Source organism: Lontra canadensis, unplaced genomic scaffold (genome assembly GCF_010015895.1).
Source record: "Lontra canadensis isolate GAN:19392208 unplaced genomic scaffold, GSC_riverotter_1.0 scaffold98, whole genome shotgun sequence".
Taxonomy (NCBI): domain Eukaryota; kingdom Metazoa; phylum Chordata; class Mammalia; order Carnivora; family Mustelidae; genus Lontra; species Lontra canadensis.
In genome coordinates this window covers 4,633,380-4,651,826 of record NW_022631092.1, presented here as the reverse complement: position 1 = coordinate 4,651,826, position 18,447 = coordinate 4,633,380, and the positions used below count along the sequence as shown (strand labels likewise).

The following is an 18,447-nucleotide window of genomic DNA, read 5'->3' as shown; positions in this document are numbered from 1 at the left end:
ATTAGAGATCCCCTGCCTGGCTTGCTTGCTGGCTTGCTTACTTTTTAAATTTATGTTTTAGAGAGAGAGAGAGCATGAGTTGGGGGGAAGGGCTGAGGGAGAGAAAAAAGCCAGCTCTGCACTGAGCAGGGAGCCTGATACGGGACTCGATTCCAGGACTCCGGGATTGTGACCTGAGGTGAAGGTAGACGCTTAACTGACTGAGCCATCCAGGTGCCCCTCTCACCCTCTTTCTTTCTTTCTTTCTTTCTTTCTTTCTTTCTTTCTTTCCTTCCTTCCTTCCTTCCTTCCTTCCTTCCTTCTTTCTTTCTTTCTTTCTTTCTTTCTTTCTTTCTTTCTTTCTTTCTTTTTTAAATTTCTTTTCAGCGTAACTGTATTCATTGTTTTTGCACCACACCCAGTGCTCCATGCAATACATGCCCTCCCTAATACCCACCACCTGGCTCCCCCAATCTCCCACCCCCCACCCCTTCAAGACCCTCAGGTTGTTTTTCAGAGTCCATAGTCTCTCATGGTTCACCTCCCCTTCCAGTTTCCCTCAACTCCCTTCTTCTCTCCATCTCCCCTTGTCCTCCATGATATTTGTTATGCTCCAAAGTGAAAGTGAAACCATAGGATAATTGACTCTCTCTGCTTGACTTATTTCACTCAGCATAATCTCTTCCAGTCCTGTCCATGTTGCTACAAAAGTTGGGTATTCATCCTTTCTGACAGAGGCATAATACTCCATAGTGTATATGGACCACATCTTCCTTATCCATTTCTTTCTTTTTTTTTAAAGATTTTATTTATTTATTTGACAGAGATCACAAGTAGGCAGAGAGGCAGGCAGAGAGAGAGGGAGAAGCAGGCTCCCCGCTGAGCAGAGAGCCCGATTCGGGGCTTGATCCCAGGACCCTGAGATCATGACTGAGCCGAAGGCAGAGGCTTAACACACTGAGCCATCCAAGCACCCCTCTGACCCCCTTTCTTAAGTTCAATGAACATTGACAGCAATCCGAGGAAGGCCAGCCTATATTTCCTCCTGGAAAACAAGACATATCAGGAGTCACGATGCAGGTCATGCCCTCTGACCTAGAAATTCCAAATTTTGCTATTAATAACAAGGAACTGAATAAATTACAGTATGTTATCTACTTGTAATACAATACAATCTTCAAAACTTATGATTATGATGACATATTGTGGCACAGATTAATGCTTAGAATATGGTAGAAACACATAAAATAGTATATATGCTATGATTACCCACTAGGCTAATAATATATGTAAATTTTTAAGTTTTTAATTGAAATATAATTAACCTGTATCATATTACTTTCAGATGTACAATATAGCTATTCAACAATTCTAGACATTGCTCAATAAGGTAAGTGTACTTTTAGTCCCCTCTATCTATTTTATCCATTTACTTGCCTCCGCTCTGGTATATACCAGTTTGTTCTCTATATTAGAGTCCATTTTGTCTGTCTCTCTTTTTCTTTAAAGATTTTATTTCTTTATTTGATAGAGAGACAGAGAGCACAAGTAGGCAGAGAAGCAGGCAGAGGGAGAGGGAGAAGCAGACTCCCTGCTAAGCAGGGAGCCCAACATGGGGCTCGATCCCAGGACCCTGGGATCATGACCTGAGCTGAAGACAGACACATAACTGACAGAGCCCCCGAGGCACCCTGTCTCTTTTCTGTTTACAAGTTTTGTTTCTTGAATTCCACATATGAGTGAAATCATATGATATTTGTCTGACTTATTTCCTTAGTATTATACTCTCTAGGTCCATCCATATTGTTGCAAATAGCAAGATTTTATTCTATTTTATGGCTGAATAATATTCTGTCATATTCATATATACATAAATACCGCGTCTTCTTTAGCCAACCATGGATGGACACTTGGGTTGCTTCCATATCTTGGCTATTGCAATAATGCTGCAATAAACATGGGGGTGCACATATCTTTTCAAACTAGTATTCTCCTTTTCTTTGGGTAAATACCCAGTAGAGGAATTACTAGATCATATAGTAATTCTATTTTTAATCTTCTGAGGAAACTTCATACCTTTTTCCACAGTGACTGTACTAGTTTGTATTCCTATCAGGAGCGCACAAGGGTTCCTTTTTTTCCACATCCTTGTCGACACTTGTTACTTCTTGGTTATGAGTCTAGCTATTCTGTTAGGTGTAAAGTGATACCTCATTGTGGATTTAATTTGCATTTTCCTGATGATGAGTGACATTGATCATCTTTTCGTGTGTCTGTTGGCCATCTGTATGTCTTTGGAAAATGTCTATTCAGGCCCTCTGCCCATAAAGGATTTTTGTTATGTTGTATGATTTCTACATACATTTTGGATAAAAACCCCTTATCAAATATATCATTTGTAAATATCTTCTTCCATTCAGTCAGTTGCCCTTTTTGTTTTGTTGATGGTTTCCTTCATTGTGCGAAAACTCTTTATTTGGGTATAGTCCCAATAGTTTAATTTTACTTTTGTTCCCCTTGCCTGAGGAGACATATCTAGAAAAATGTTTCTAGAACTCTCAATGAAATTATTGCCTATATTTTCTTCCAGGAGTTTTATGGTTTCAGTTCTCACACTTAGGTCTTCAATCAACTTTGAGTTTATTTTTGTATATGGTGGAAGAAAGTGGTCCAGTTTCATCCTTCTGCATGTAGCTGTCCATTTTCCCAGCATCATTTACTGAAGAGACCGACTTTCCCATTGCACATTCTTGCCTCTTTTGTCATAGATTAATTGGCCACATCATTGTGGGTTTATTTCTGGTTTCTGTATTCTGTTCTATCGATCTATGTGTCTGTTTTTGTGCCAGAACCATACTGTTTTGATTACTACAGCTTTATAGTACCCTGAAGTCTGGGACTTTGATACCTCCAGCTTTGTTCTTCTTTTTCAAGATTGCTTTGGCTATTCAGGGTAGCCCTGAATATTATATATTATATATGTGTTAAAATATACTTATATAAAATAAAAGCCTGGAAGGAAATAGACCAAAATGTTAGCTGTAGTCATATTTGCATGGTAGGAATATGTGAGTTTTTTTTCTATAATTCGTATGTTCTTTTGAAAATGAATTATTACTTTTAAAATGGAAAACAAGGGGCACCTGGGTGGCTCAGTGGGTTAAAGCCTCTGCTTTCAGCTCAGGTCATGATCCCAGCGTCCTGGGATCGAGCCCCGTGTCAGGCTCTCTGCTCAGTGGGGAGCCTGCTTCCCTTCCTCTCTCTGCCTGCCTCTCTGCCTATTTGTAATCTCTGTCTGTCAAACAAATAAATAAAATCTTTAAAAATAAATAAATAAATAAATAAATAAAATGGAAAACAATGAATTTTTAAAAGGAAAGAAAGAAAATCCATCAGCAGAAAGCTCAGCATTACCAATATTTTACCAGGTGAGCTTCAGAACTAAAAATGTTTAGTATTTTCTTATTTCGGATTCTCCATATGAAGAATAAGGCTATTATTATGCCAGGCACAGCTCCTAGATTTAGTGTAATAAAATACATTGCCTCCTACGTACATCTATGTTTTCTTATCACCAACCTTTGCTTTCAACAACTCCCATCACCTAGAATCATTTCTTGGCTTTTCCTCCGGAACAAAATCCTCCCCTTTCTTAAAGATGCGATTCAAGTCATTTCTCTTAAAATTCCTTCCTCCTCTGTAAGCTCACCAAACTTCCTATAATCAATTGCAAACAATTTTGAGATCTCCTTTGTTTTTTTTCTACATAATTTAATTTCTTTAAAAAAAATTACAAACTTTAGGATAATGTAAACCCAGATTCAAATCTCAATACCAGTCATTTACTCCTTCTGATCCTGTTTCCTTGCATGTAATATAGGAGGACCACCACTTGCCTAACAAGCCATTCTGGTGGTTACATGATTCAGTGTGTATGCAGTACTCAGCACAGTAGCCAGTATACAGTGGGTAGCCAATAAATCCCTACTATCTTCCTTAATCTTACATCAGCAGATCTAAAGAAAATACTGAAGGTAATTCTCCGGACAAAATAATAATAATAATAATAATAATAATAATCCCAGAGCTAAGCACAGAGATGTAGAAAATAATAAAGCAAAGAAAACAATAATTTTTTAGTAAATCTACACAACCATTGTATTTAGCAAAGAAAACAAAAATTTTACAAAAGTGGCCAAGTCCAGTAGGGTTTTTAAAGTAAGGAATATTCAATCAGACCATATTCCAGGATGTCAAGAACCATCTTCTTTTCAAGGCAATTAACAGGGACCCAGTAACCTAACTGGGGGGCTCATTCCAAATATAAATTCTATTTCCTATGATTATTTAATTCCTTTTCAACAAATATTTTTTTAAGATTTTATTTTATTTATTTGACAGACAGAGATCACAAGTAGGCAGAGAAGCAGGCAGAGAGAGAGAGGAGGAAGCAGTCTCCCTGCTGAGCAGAGAGCCCTATGCGGGGCTCAATCCCAGGACCCTGGGATCATGACCTGAGCCGAAGGCAGAGGCTTTAACCCACTGAGCCACTCAGGCACCCCTTCAACAAATATTTGATTGATTGATATCTTTTGATGTTATTTACCACAGAGGTATAAATATTCTTTTGGTGTGAATGTGTGTCTATATCTATATGTCTACCTTGTATATTTTTTCCATTCCCTTACTGTGATACATTTTTAGAAGTAAGAATGCAGATCAAAAGACTTGTCCATTTTCAGTTTTGATTTCTATTGGCAATAATGTTTTTTTAAAAATAATGATCCTATCCCACAATGACTGAAACACTTATTTTCCCTTCACAGATATCTGTAGACTTTTAGTTTTTCTTGCTCAAAATCCTGAGAATGAGGACTTCACTCTATGGCCATTCAAGTTCTCCATAGTATAGGAATACCACAAAGGAGTGTCAATAGTGAGAGTAATAAATTGCCAAAATGTAAAATCTTAGACTCTTTGAAATGAAATGAGGGGGGAATGATGGGGAAAAAATGAAATGAAGCCTTGAACACACCAAAGGCTTTCCAAATTAGAAAGCTATACTCATGGAAACACATCATATTAAACCACACTGAGCTATTCTTGACACTAAAAACACCATCCCTTTCATCTGCAGACACTGATACCACTGGTCGGGGACTTGCCCACACTCCTGTCTCTTGCCAACCAAGATAATGTGATGGGGAGCTTTTCCTCTGACAATTCCAATCCTAGGGGAAAAGAAAAACAGAGCAGTTTTTCCTAAGGCAATAAAAAACCTTCAAAATACTTAATGAAAGGAATCTTAAAATTCCAATTGAATGGTTAAATTAGTTACCCAGAATACTCTCTGAAGTTAGTCCTTGGGAAAAGAGAAAAGAAGCCCTAAATGTTCAAGACCAAAAAGCATTTTGTTTGGAACACACTGACTTGTCTGACTTTCTAAAGTTTTACTTGGGTTAACTTTTTAAAGAAAATTTAAAAGAAAACAGAGAAGGCTATAAAAAGAATATATAGGTAAGGAAATGTGGATGTCTTTATTTTAGATTATGAAAGCCCTGGCATGTTGGAGCTGAAAATACTTTCAAAGTCCCCCAGCCTAGAGAACCCCTTACTTTGCAAATGGCGGAACTAGACTTGAAACCGAAATGACTTGTGTGCAGCCCGAAGTCAGCTAGTGATGCAACCAGAATCGATCCAGAGACACCCTGGCCCAGTTACACACTCCTTGCATGACACTTGACTTCTCTGCACACAAGGAGGAGAGGGCAGGCAACCCAGCTCTACAATTACTTGGTTCAAAATTTTGTTGCTTCCGGGAGATCTTCTGACATTTCCCAGGTGTAACCTGGTGAAAAGATACCTCCTTATTCCCCTCAGATTCGCCTTATATCTCGCTGGTCACCCAACCTGGTTGGTTGTACCTCCAAAACATCTCTCAAACACATCCCTTCATCTACATTACCACTGCCATCAACAGGGATGTCATTTTGTCCTCACCCAAATTCCAGTAAAATCACCAAACTATTCTTCCCACTAATCTTACCATCTCTGTCATACGCTCTCTGTACAAGTGTGTTCTCCATACTGATTGCATGACTTCCTGGCTTCAAGTTCTTTCATGCTCACTTTCCTTATGAAGAAAAACAAGGCTTCAGTGGCTTTCCTTTGCTTTGGGGTTAACACCTGCATGAGTCAGAGACTCATCAGGAAACAGAGGGCACACATAAGACAATTCAAGAAAGGTTTATTTCCAAAAGGACCAAGTATAAGGAAGTGGCAGAGAATGGGAGAACCACAAGGGAACACTCAGAAGCCTCTGATTTGTGTGTAAACCCCTCACTTTGCAGTTGACCTCGTCACCTGCTCCTAACAGAAATGATATAGAAAGTTATGTCCAAGATTGGGTTTTAAAAGATTGAAACTCCCACTATCACCCCTCCCTTCTGCCTCTTCTTCCTTGCTCACTCTGATGAAATAAGCTGCCTTCTTGTAAGCTACCCTGTGGAGAAACACATGTGCTAAGAAGCCAAGAGTGGCTCCAGTCAACAGTTAGTAAGGAACTGAGGCCATCACTCCCACAGCACTTGGGGAACTGAATCCAGCCAACAGCCACATGAGTAAGGTTGGATTGGGCCTTTCCTCAGGTGAGCCTTCAGAGGAAAGTGCAATTCTAGCCAACATCTTGATTGTGGGCCTTGTGAGAGGCACTGCCCCAGAGGACCCACCTAAGATTAATGACCCATGGAAACTATGACATAATAAATGTTGTGCTTAAGCCAAGTAACCCCATTACATATTTGGGGTATTGATTATACAGCAATAGAGGACTATACAAATGGCAGTCACCCAGATGCCCAAAAAAGATGAGGAGAAGAAAAGGGTACCTGGACCCAGAGGAGAACAGTCTGACCTGGGAGAAACCATGACTTTCAGTCAAGGGGCACAGGCAGTGTGAGACTCTACAGAGAGGGAGCCATGGGAAGGAACACCCTGGCTTTGCTCTTTTCCCTCTATCCCATCTCTCTCCAGGCTTCTACTGACCAAACTTCATTCAAAGCCAGAGATCCCAAGAGCCCTGCAGATGAGTCTACCTCCTGGGGGAGGGAACAACATGGAGATTAGGGGTGGCGAGAGGGGGCAGAATGTGGATGTGCAGGTATAAAGGGAAGATACCTGCATAATGTCCTAAATCTTTGGAAATATATATAAGGTCTTTTGTGATCCAGCCCTAATCTCCCCAGGCAACTTTATTTCTAACCTCTATCACATATATGTAGCTCCAAGAAAACAGCCACTTGAAGTTCCCAGAACTCAGTTTATAACATCGCAGCTTTGTGCCTTTCCATGTGGTAGTCTTTCTACCTCCTACGCTGCCTTTTCCCCTTCTCTGCCAGGTTAATTCCTATTCATCTTTCACAGATTAAGGCAGGTGCCAAATCCTCTGGATGTCTGCTATGACATCATCATCCTCTTTCTCGATATGGACTTTGTGACCCTTCTGCCTCCTTCCACATTCCTCAGCTCACCTCTACCAAGGGCCTCTTGCAATTGCCTAGTTACCCATCACTGACCTGTTAGCCTACAGGTTTCGTCAGGGCACAGACTTCATCTTGCATTCCTAGCATCTGGTATGCAAATGACACTCAATGCATATTTGCTGATTAAATTATTGCTAATCCCCCCATTGTGCCTTGGTCACCAGGATCTAGAGGTTCCCTGTCTCTCAGTTGTGCTGGCCACTACCACTGCCTTCTGTGAATCCCAAAACAATGTCCTAGTCTCAGCTTGCTCATCAGGCTTGCTTCTTCCAGGGTAGATTTTTTCCCCCTTCTTGCTGCATACCACTGCCTATGTAACTAAAATAGTACTACATTTACTTTTTGGAAATATGCCTAAAGCAACTTCTGCCCAGGACTGCAAGGGCCCTAGAACATTAGGGAAAGTGACCTTGGAGTATCAGGGCAACACAAAGGCAAGACCCAGATTCCAGCAGAGAAGGAATAAATAACTGGAAACTAACAAGGGAAGGAAGCCAGCAATGACACACAAGAACACTGGCCTTGTCTTCTTTCTCTAAGACTTCTAATTCATCCTTAACACTCTGTGTTACTGACAGCATCCAGTGCTACTATTTAAACACTGTTCCTGCTATCTGTCTAATGCACAATCAGTACCACCAAATAGACCTGTACGAACGTCTTAAATGTTACTCATGAGCCAAAGAAACAGGTCACCACCAAAAAAATACTTTAACTGTTGAATGTTAAATCATTACAAGCACAGTTTTTCTTTTGATGCCTAACTACATTAGGTCTTATCTCGATCCAGCGTAGGTTATGCAAGACTGTTTAATATATTTCCAGAAAAGTTCAAAGACCCTTAAAGCACGTCGGCAGGCTCACAACATTGTTTTGACATCCAGGAAGTTTATTAACTTCTAATGACGAAAAACTTACAGAATGACACTTGTAAATCATTGCAGAAATGCATGTTTACAATATTTAGTCCAATCGCCTCATTTCACAGAAAAGGAAATGAAGCCAAAATAATATTTTATTTATTACGTTAATGGGTTGCTGGGTACACAGGGTTCACTTTATCATGCTTGTTTCTACTTTATGTGGACACCGAATATGTTCTTTTTGTATCAGAAGTATTTTGTGTAGGGAAGGAAGGAGGAAAAGAAAGGAGAGAGGGGGAAGTCAAAACAAGAAGCAGAGCTAGGAAAATGAAGTTGCCCATCCAGAGTACCAAAGCAGTGAGTGTGGGGGCTGGGGCCAGACATCCAGAGCTCTCTGCTTTCTGTCTGGCATATTCCATCACACTGTACTGCCTCCTGACCCAAGCCTGGGTCAAGTTAAGCTACAATTTTCTCCATCCAACTACCATCTAATTGCCCAGAGTTCTACAAAATCAAATTACCAGTCCAGTTGGAAATTTCTCAAGAGACATTATTAACACCACTCAGAGAACTAAACAAAATCGGAATGCAACCTACTTGTACTCAAAAGAATTCTGAGTTTATTAAAGAAAGTAAACATTTTAGAAAATTTTTACCCAAGATACAAGAGTACCAGCAAGCAGAAGGACGCTTTAGCATTACAAATGTTCAAAGTTCACCCAAGTCAAGTCTCTGAGAATAGGGGTGAGAAAAGCAAAGATCTGCTGCATAGTATTTTCATTTATTTAATTCATCCCATGTCTGTTGAGCCCCAACTATGTGGCAGTGGTAATCTGCTGTTGATAACGTGGTGGTGGAAAGGACACTAACAGGGGTAGTCAGGCTACCTGAACACAATCATGGCTTCACTGGGAAACTGCTGAGTAACCTAATGCAAGTTACATACTCTCTCCATCCTTTAGTTTGCTCGTCTAAATGAGGGTGTTACAAGTAAATCCTTCACTTGTAAGTCTATGTGACAGGAGACTGGTTCTTCTACATTTGAGAGATCTATAAATAATTATAAGATCAAAACCCCACTTCAAAACATCAACTTTCTCATTACTTTGCCATGCATACTCTACCTGGATATTGTAAAATATATTAATAAGTGTGTTTCAAACTCAGATTCTTCTGAGAAGTGTTTAAAACTCAGATTCCCAGGGTGTGCCTGAATGGCTGAGTTGGTTAAGTGTCTGCCTTTGGCTCAGGTCCTGCTCTCAGGGTCCTAGGATTGGCCAGTGTCAAGTTCAATGGGGAGTCTGCTTCTCCCTCTCCCTCTGCCCTGCCCCGCTCCCTGCTCATTCATTCTCTCTTTCTCTCTCTCTCAATTAAAAAAAATCTTCTTAAAAAATTAAAAAATAAAATAAGACTCAGATTCCCAGGACCCAGTTCAATCCTATGAAACAAATATATCTTGGTTATATTTGGGGATCCTTTGGGGATCAATATTTTTATAAAACAGCCCTAAATGATCTGATGTTCAGCCAAGTTCAAATATCATCCCTACATTGGACAATTCAATGACCCAGGATCTTTTGGATCCAAGAATATAAAAAAGGTTATCAGGGTCTGGGTGACTTAATGAATAATTAAATTTTTCTCTTAAATAGATTTTTAATGTGACCAATACATTTTTCATACATACCTCCAACCCCAGATGTGAATGTGAAGGATGAAAAACTAAATTAGAAAGTCTGTTCAACTCAATAAATAAATCATGCCTTGGGAAAGTACAACTTCTCACAGTTAATGACACAGAAAACATGAAAAGAAAATGAAGAAGATCCTGAGAGTGTAGGCTTAAGAAACCCACCCATCATTACTCATATGTCAGAAGGTTACCATCCTAAATGGCATTTAAAAGTCACAACATCAAGGACACAATCATCCCACTTATAACTCGGAAGTTTACCCGAAAGCTCCTTTTCTCTAGATTTAGCTTTTTAAATGTCAGCGTCTGAATCAACACAACACAGTCCAAGCAAAAACTTCACACTAAAAACATCTGACATGAGTAAGAAACAACAAACAAGAGAATGAAAACAAAAAGAACAACACTATTTGCACAATTTTTAATGCAAATTTCTGTTGTAGACCTCTAAAAAAGTTTGGTTTTAGAGCTTACAACCTTGAAAAAAAAACATTACAGAAGAGGACGTCTACATTTGTTTTGGATTCACCTTGATTTCAAGGTTTAATCTTGAAGATAGTGTCCTGAGATATTGGTTGTATTGGTTGTAGCCAATGGCTGGTCTACAGCACTGCTTTGAGTAGAGAACTAGGTAAATAACCCACGGCTGAAACAGAACCATGATTTAGTGGAATTAACTAGGTTTAAATTACTCCAGGTCCTAGACCCATACTAAATGATGCCTCTTTCTCATAGATCAAACAGATGCAATATCCCTTTTATAGCAATTAACTAACATAGCAAATAACATGAACACATGCGTACCACACACACGTTTGTCATAAGTAAGCTAGATATATTTCCAATATAGAAAGCAAATGGCCAGTAGTCATATCTCTGAAGAACTACAGCAATCGACAACTTTATATCTAAATTAAACCAAAAAAGAGTTCCCTCCTACCATCTAAAAATTAAAAATCAAGTTCCCACAAACGTGAAGGAAGTTTTCCTTTCAATATAATACCAAACATTTATAACACCCGAAAGGTGTTTGGGTTGCATGACCTTTACCTTTCCTACCAACCTTTAACAACCCATTGGTTTACGATCTCCTGAATAATATAAAAATTATTGAATTTAAATTTAAAAATTATACTGCTCTCCTGTGTCTTAAAAAAGCAATTCATGGGGCGCCTGGGTGGCTCAGTGGGCTAAAGCCTCTGCCTTCAGCTCAGGTCATGATCCCAGGGTCCTGGGATAGAGCCCCACATCGGGCTCTCTGCTCAGCAGGGAGCCTGCTTCCCTTCCTCTCTCTCTGCCTGCCTCTCTGCCTACTTGTGATCTCTGTCTGTCAAATAAATAAATAAAATCTTTAAAAAAAAGCAATTCACTGTACAAACATAGTTTAATCAACTTATTAATGGTATCAACATGTATACATTTTATAATTTAGTTCCTCTCTAAATGACACTGCCTTTATAAGACCTAAAGATAAAAGAAAAGCATTCATTATGGACCACCTCCATGCAAAGTAAGATGTGAAATGCCTCATTTACTTACCTAAATGAATCTTCATAATGACCTTACGAGGTAGTATCCTTCCTCCCACCTTTTATTTTTCTTTTTAAAAATGAAGAAACTGAAGCTCACAGAAGTTAAATAACACAAGGTCACACCACTAGGAAATAGTAGGGTTGCAATAATTTTAACCTAGGTCTGATTCCAAAGCTCATATTCTTATGAACTTGGCATAGGGTTTCCAGCATGGGTGGGTTAAGAAGGTAATGATGAATAAACATCTTTCTATTCTGTATGCTTCACTAATTGGTTAGCCCTGTTAATCTCTTTTTTCTTTACTACAACTTAAAAGGCATCTCTGTTAGAGAAGGGTTATCTAAGCTTTCTCTTACAAAGCAAAGGATTAAGGAATTTGAGACTCAAAGCAAGATTAGTTTGAGTTCTATCTTTATAAGGAAAGAGAAAAATTCACCATATTGATCATCCAGAAATATCTAGTACAATCTTGCCCATGTGATTAGCAGAGATCAAACATACAGTCTTACAGAATACACGGAACCCAGAAGACAACTCAAATATTTAGTGAAATGAATGAACATTAACTCATTTTCCTTATTAATATGTAACACAGTTAGGTTAAATTTTCACACATATGCAAGCCTTAAAAAGATGTGTTAATAGGAAGCAGTCATTCCCTCAGATTCAACATGTGCACAAATAAAACTTCTATGCCATAGTTCCTTCCTTTAAGACATTCTTCCAAACATCCCTATTTGAATTAATAGCGTCAATGTCTTTCTATAACCCAAGGTCAAAGCACAGTCTTCTTTTCTTTTCTCCTCTTAATTCTATATTCATTCAGTTTCCAAGTCATTTTTTAATTCAGACTCTTTAATCCCTTTGCTCAGTCTCACTCAATTCTGAGGGGTATTTTCCCTGCTAGATTAGTGTCCTCCTTACCATTCTCACAGAGACAGAAATACCAATACCCTACCTCCAGAGCCTCACATCTGCCATCATAATAATGCATCTGGCACACTGGGGCAAGACTCATAATCCCAAAGAGATATTAATTTTACAACTCCTAGCACAAAAGTTTTTCATGATTAAATTGCCTATGATTCACCGTTCTCAAATCTGGCTCCATCCAGACTCTTCCCAAAACCTTACCTCCATTACTCCATGTAAGTCACCTCTGACCCCAAGCTCACTGATTCTGGATCCTGCTCACTTTCCTCAGCTCCTTCCCTTTGCTGAACGCATCTCACTACCTGGAATGTTGTTCTTCCTTTCTGCTTTCCACATAAAGTGGTCTTACCCATCCTTTACAATGGAGTTCAGAGCCCACTCCTCTGCCAGCACACACCTGGCCTCTGAGCCTGGAAGTGATCACCTGTTCCTCTGATTTCATATAACACTCTATCTGCACTTCTCTTTTGGAAATTAACACTTAGATTATTACATTTATTTGCATACATCTTATGTCTCCTACCAACGGCAAACATTTAATACATGCATACCTCTGTATCTCCCACCCAGCATCTAGACCAGATCTTGTACATACTATGGGCTCAAAAACAATCAACTGATAAATGTTACACAAAGGCTTTTACCTCAAAGGTGAATATATTCCTCTGCATTGCTTAGGCAGTCTTTGCATTTAAAGAAAACCAAATCGGGGGTACCTGGCTGGCTCAGTCTGTAGAGAATGCCACTCTTGATCTCCAGGTTGTAAGTTCAAGTCCCACATTGGGTGTAGAGTTTACTTAAAAATAAAATCTTTAAAGAATACCAAATCATATGTTTCAAGTATGACAAACCTAAGTTGCTTGAATTTTAGAATTGGAAAATCAGAGGATGTGAGAAGAAAACTATATTCATTTATCAGTCAAGGCAGTTTAGGCAGAAAACATTTGTCAAGCTGTCAACCATCACTCAACCCTACACGTGCACACACACAGAGACATCCTAAGCATTTCACGAGAGGCCTTACTTTGCGGTAGACTATCATATTTGGAGAACTCTCCTCTGGGTCAGCAATTCCCACTGCTTTTTGATCCCCAGATCCCTGAGCCATCCCGGATGTCTTCACTCACGCTGAAAAAGTAAACAAATAGACCATTAGGACATGACAAAATTATATAAAGAAAGCTCTACAATGCAAAGAAGTAAGTATCTTTTGGCAGGTGATACAAAAATAAATTATGATGAATTTATTTTTCCTCATTAATTTAAGCAGTATTTAAAAAAAAATGTTCAAGGGATATTTGGGGTCTTGTTATCCAATATCCAATATATTATTCTACTCCCAAAGCAACAAGTTCTCTATTTTCAGCCCAGAATCATGCACCTTAGGGGAAGGCTTATGCCAGTCCCACATAATCTCCTGAAGATAGATGAAGCCAACCATTTTGATGTTGGTTTTGTCTTACCAAACCTCACTTTCTGATTAATTCTATACAATAAAATCTGAATATTTTTTCAGTTAAATGTAAATCAAAACCACAAGGAAATACCACTTCATGTCCCCTAGGATGGTCAGAGTAAAAAAGACAAACCTCAAATAACAAGTATTGACAATGATTTGGAGAAATCTGAACACTGTACCTTGCTGGTAAGAATGTAAAATGGTTCAGTCTCTTTGTTTTTGTTTTTGTTTTTTTTTAATGGTTCAGTCTCTTTGAAAAATAGTTAGTGGTGCCTCAAAAGTTAAAACATAGAATTTACATATAACCTGAAAATGCAACTGTACCCCCAAAGAACTGAAAACAAGTATTCAAACAAATACTCAAGCACAAACATTCACGGCAGCACTATTCGCAATCAACAAGACATGGAAACTCAATGTCCATCAACTGACCAATGGATAAACCAAATATGGTCTGTCCCTACAACGGAATAAAATTCACCCATGAAAAATCATAAAGTATTGATACACCCTATAACATAGATTTATCTTGAAAACATTACGCTTTATTAAAGAAGCCAGACACAAAGATCACTGCAATGGACTGAATGTTTATGTCCCCAACAAAATTCACATGTTGAAATTCTAACCCCTAGTGTGATGGTGTTAGGAGGTACAGACTTTGGGAAGTGATTAGTGCCCTTGTAAAAGAGACCCCGGGGAGCTCCCATGTGAGAATACTGTGAGAATACAGACATCCAAGAACCAGACACCACATCTGCTTGAGCCTTGATCTTTGACTTCCCAGCCTCCAGAAATATGAGAAATTTCTGTTGTTTATAACCCAGCCAATCTATGATATTCTGTTATAGCAGCCCGAACAGACTCGGATAGTCACATATTGTGCGATTCCATTTACATGAAATATCTAGAAGAGGTAAAACTAGAGAGATGGCAAGCAAATCAGTAACTACCAGCAGCTGGGCCAAGGGCAGAATGGGGTTATTGCTTAACGGATATGGGGTCTCCTCTGGGATAACGAAAACATGTTTGAACTGGATAGGAGTGATGGATACAGAACATTCTGGATGTGTTAAATGCCACTGAAATGTATGCTCTCAAGTAATTAATTTCACATTATGTGAATTTTACCTCAATTAAGTAAAATGAGTATTTTTAATTTGACCTTTTTAAAAAGCCTGAAAAGATATCAGTGAAATAATGACAGCATATAGAATTTTTGAGAAAAGAAGTTCAGTTCTTGGTCTCACACTATATTTGCTGTGCTACTTCACACAAGTTAAACAACCTAATGGGTTCTCTTTGTTAACTTCCTTTTAAAACAAAACATACTGCTGGGTACCCAGAACCATGCTAAGGCATCTCCCTCTACATTGTTCTCATCAGTAAAATGTGAATTCCATGGAGTACTTACAAGTAAGAGTCCAATAAACTGAGTGTAAATGTATCATATAAAGCCATAAAAGTCCTATACAAATGTTATCACTAAGCTAAGAGCCTGCCTGGGTTATTTGCACAAAATTCATAGGCTTTTCATCAAAAAAAAAAAAACTTTTATAAATACCACACTTGACAGAAAAGGCCATTTCAATTCAAAATAAAAACTCAGGAAATATTTTATTGTAAAATAAGTTGGTACCAAAGGTCATTCCATAAAAACAAATTTGGGTGGAAGATGGACAAGAGACAGGAATTTGTCATTTGTGCTAAGAATTTAAATGCCCTTAGTAAGTATCCCGTTTGAATGTTGCTTGCTTTATTCATCATTTGTGAATTAAGAAACATTATAAAAGTTAGATTACATAAAGAGATAAAGAACATCATTCTCTTATCTCCACGCACCGTAATGTCAGTGTTTCCATGAATATAGTACTACATGGAAATGCTGATTATTAATTCCAATCAGTGGCTTTTAAAGTAAATGAACAACATGCTGGTATATTTTTAAACAGCTACTTATTTGCCTATTCCTTTGCCTGAATACAGAATATGACAGAGCATGAAAAACAAAAATTGAGTCCATTTATGTGTGCTCATTTATCTATGTAATAGAGCCATTTTGGGTTTCTGGCTTTGTTTGTAAATGAACACTCAGACTTTAATGAGCATATTATCTCCCACCTGGAAAACTGTGCTGTAACAGCAAGGTTGGGAATGACCTAGAAACAATCCTGTCAGCCCTGCCTTTGCCTTTCCCTGGATGCCCCCTGCATCCTACAGAAACATTTCTGGTGTCACAACAGGGCTGAGGTTCCAGGACTGGGACTTGAGAGCACCAACTGATGGCAGACAGTCTCCATGGCAGGAATTTCAGTGAGTCTCGTATGTAGTAGAAAAGTTTCTATCTTTGGTTCCTCTAGCAGCTCATTTTGAAACTCAATGTCATTTAACTTTTCTGTGTCTAGAAAGAATCATTTCTAAAATAGTGATCTAACCACTTTCCAGCCCAAGTGTCAACAGATGTTAGAGAAATGGGATGTAAAACCCATACAGGTAAGGAGGTTATAATTATATTCATTGACTATGAAGTTAGGGTTCCTGACAGTAAAGGGCTAGATTCTCATTCATTACAATACAGGATGAAATATTTATTTTTAGGTTAAGTATAACAGAAATGAAACAGGAATATTTTAAATTTCACGATAGCGAAAACCCAAAAACTTTTTCACGATATCTCTACGTACTTCATGTGTTTGCACACAGTAAGTAATTCAGGGCCTTTTATTTTAATATTTGAAAAACATCAATGTTTTTCTGAAAACACACAACTACACTTCAACAGAAAGAAAACATGTTAATGATATTCTTTTCCTATTGTGGCTTACAGCTAACAAAGGGGAGAACTGAAAACATATTAAGAGCTTGAGTTTTAAAGTCCCAAGAAGAGACAGGTAGCTCAGTGTTTACAAGCTGCTGTCTGTCATCATCACACATCCAAATTTCGGCTCCCCCACTTACAAGCAGTGTGATCTGGGGCAGTTTAGTTCACCTCTCTGTGCCTTTGCTTCCCTGTCACCAGAGTCCCAGTACAGTGGAAAGCCTTGTGAACTGGGTGGCCTCGTTCCCCGACCTGATCTGTAATTAAGTAGCTGTCACAACCAGGTCAAGCCACAGCCTCTCTGGACCCCAGCTGGACAACAGCTATAAAAGCCTGCATCTTCACTATTCCTTCCAGTTCTGCCCTAGAGCCTCAGAACTTCTCATTTCCAACTTTCCTACGAACACTCCTCAGAATGTTCCGTACCACCTCACTTCAATCATCACTGCCTATATCCTAGCCCATGTCCTCCAGTCATGGCAGGGCTCATGTTGGACTTGTCCTAGAATCACAGAACTGCTGGAGCAAAGCATCCCCTCCCAGACTCCGCATCCCTCCCCTTAAAGCAATTTCTGTAATGCCACCCCCCACCCCCAGCTGCAGTGGGATTCCACATTTCTTGGAGCAAACACATTGAGCATCCGTGCACAAGGCTGCATGCTAGGCCCTGGAGATACAAAGATAAATCAGACACAGATGCTCTCATTAAAGTGTTCAGAGTCCAGGAGCAGGGCGGGGACAGACGTGTCCACAGAAGCAGGACATTGTACTGTGTGGGTGTTTAGTTGTGCTGGCACAGGGCAGAACCTGGCAACTGAGATCAGAAGGATCAATAGGAGTCTGGGGGAGGCAGAAGAGGCCATTCCAGCCAAGGGTAAAATACAAGCATGGCCCTCTGGAGCCCCCAGAAGCAGGAGGCACCCAAGAGAAAAAAAACCATGAAGACAATCTGATCTCAAGATTGAGCGGAACAGTCAAATGTGGGGTGAGAAATAACAGAGCTTCACACCTCTCTTTGTTTACTCATTTATCATGGATCTCTACTCAAGACAGTTCTGCTTGGGTGGTCTTTGTTGGTGGGGTTCGCCCCTCTCTCCCCAGCACCTTGGACAGGGCATGGCATATCGTAGACACTCAAATATTTTTGAGTGAATGATGAAACTGATGAGATTCTACCAAGATGCAGTTTACTCCTTCTGGAACATTCATCTGGATAACAAGCCTTTAAAACTGCCCCACAAAGAAGGCTCTTTATTGACAAAGAGTTATGTGCAGAATCACACTTTTCCACAGGGTTTATTGGTCTGGGTCAGCCCTGAACTCAGGAATCCATGAGGTATTATTTATTTATTTATTGGAGAGAGAGCGAGAGCACACAGGCACAAGCGGGGGGTGGGGAGGGGCAGGGGGAGAGAGAGAATTTTAAGCAGGCTGCACACCCAGCATGGAGCTTGACATGGAGCTGGATCTCACGACCCTGAGATCATGACCCGAGCCGAAATCGAGAGCTGGACACTTAACTGACTGAGCCACCCAGGCGCTCCATCCATGAACAATTTAGATAAGAAGGAATATGTGGGAGGATGGAAAGTATAGTGAGGAGAGACCCTGTGAATAACAGAACAATG

General features: G+C 39.4%; 1 protein-coding gene across 14 annotated transcripts in view; it reads right to left on the bottom strand.

Annotated features, from left to right (window-relative positions):
- Positions 1 to 18,447, bottom strand: part of RGS6 (regulator of G protein signaling 6) — a 542,966-nt gene that overhangs the window by 505,034 nt on the left and 19,485 nt on the right. For all 14 annotated transcript variants that reach the window (XR_004380282.1, XM_032837489.1, XM_032837491.1 and 11 more), the window contains exon 2: positions 13,567 to 13,670. Coding sequence is in view for 13 of the 14 variants with exons in the window: in XM_032837489.1 (XP_032693380.1) it covers positions 13,567 to 13,650 (84 nt within the window). In the remaining variant the exon portion in view is untranslated. The remainder of the gene's footprint in view (positions 1 to 13,566; positions 13,671 to 18,447) is intronic.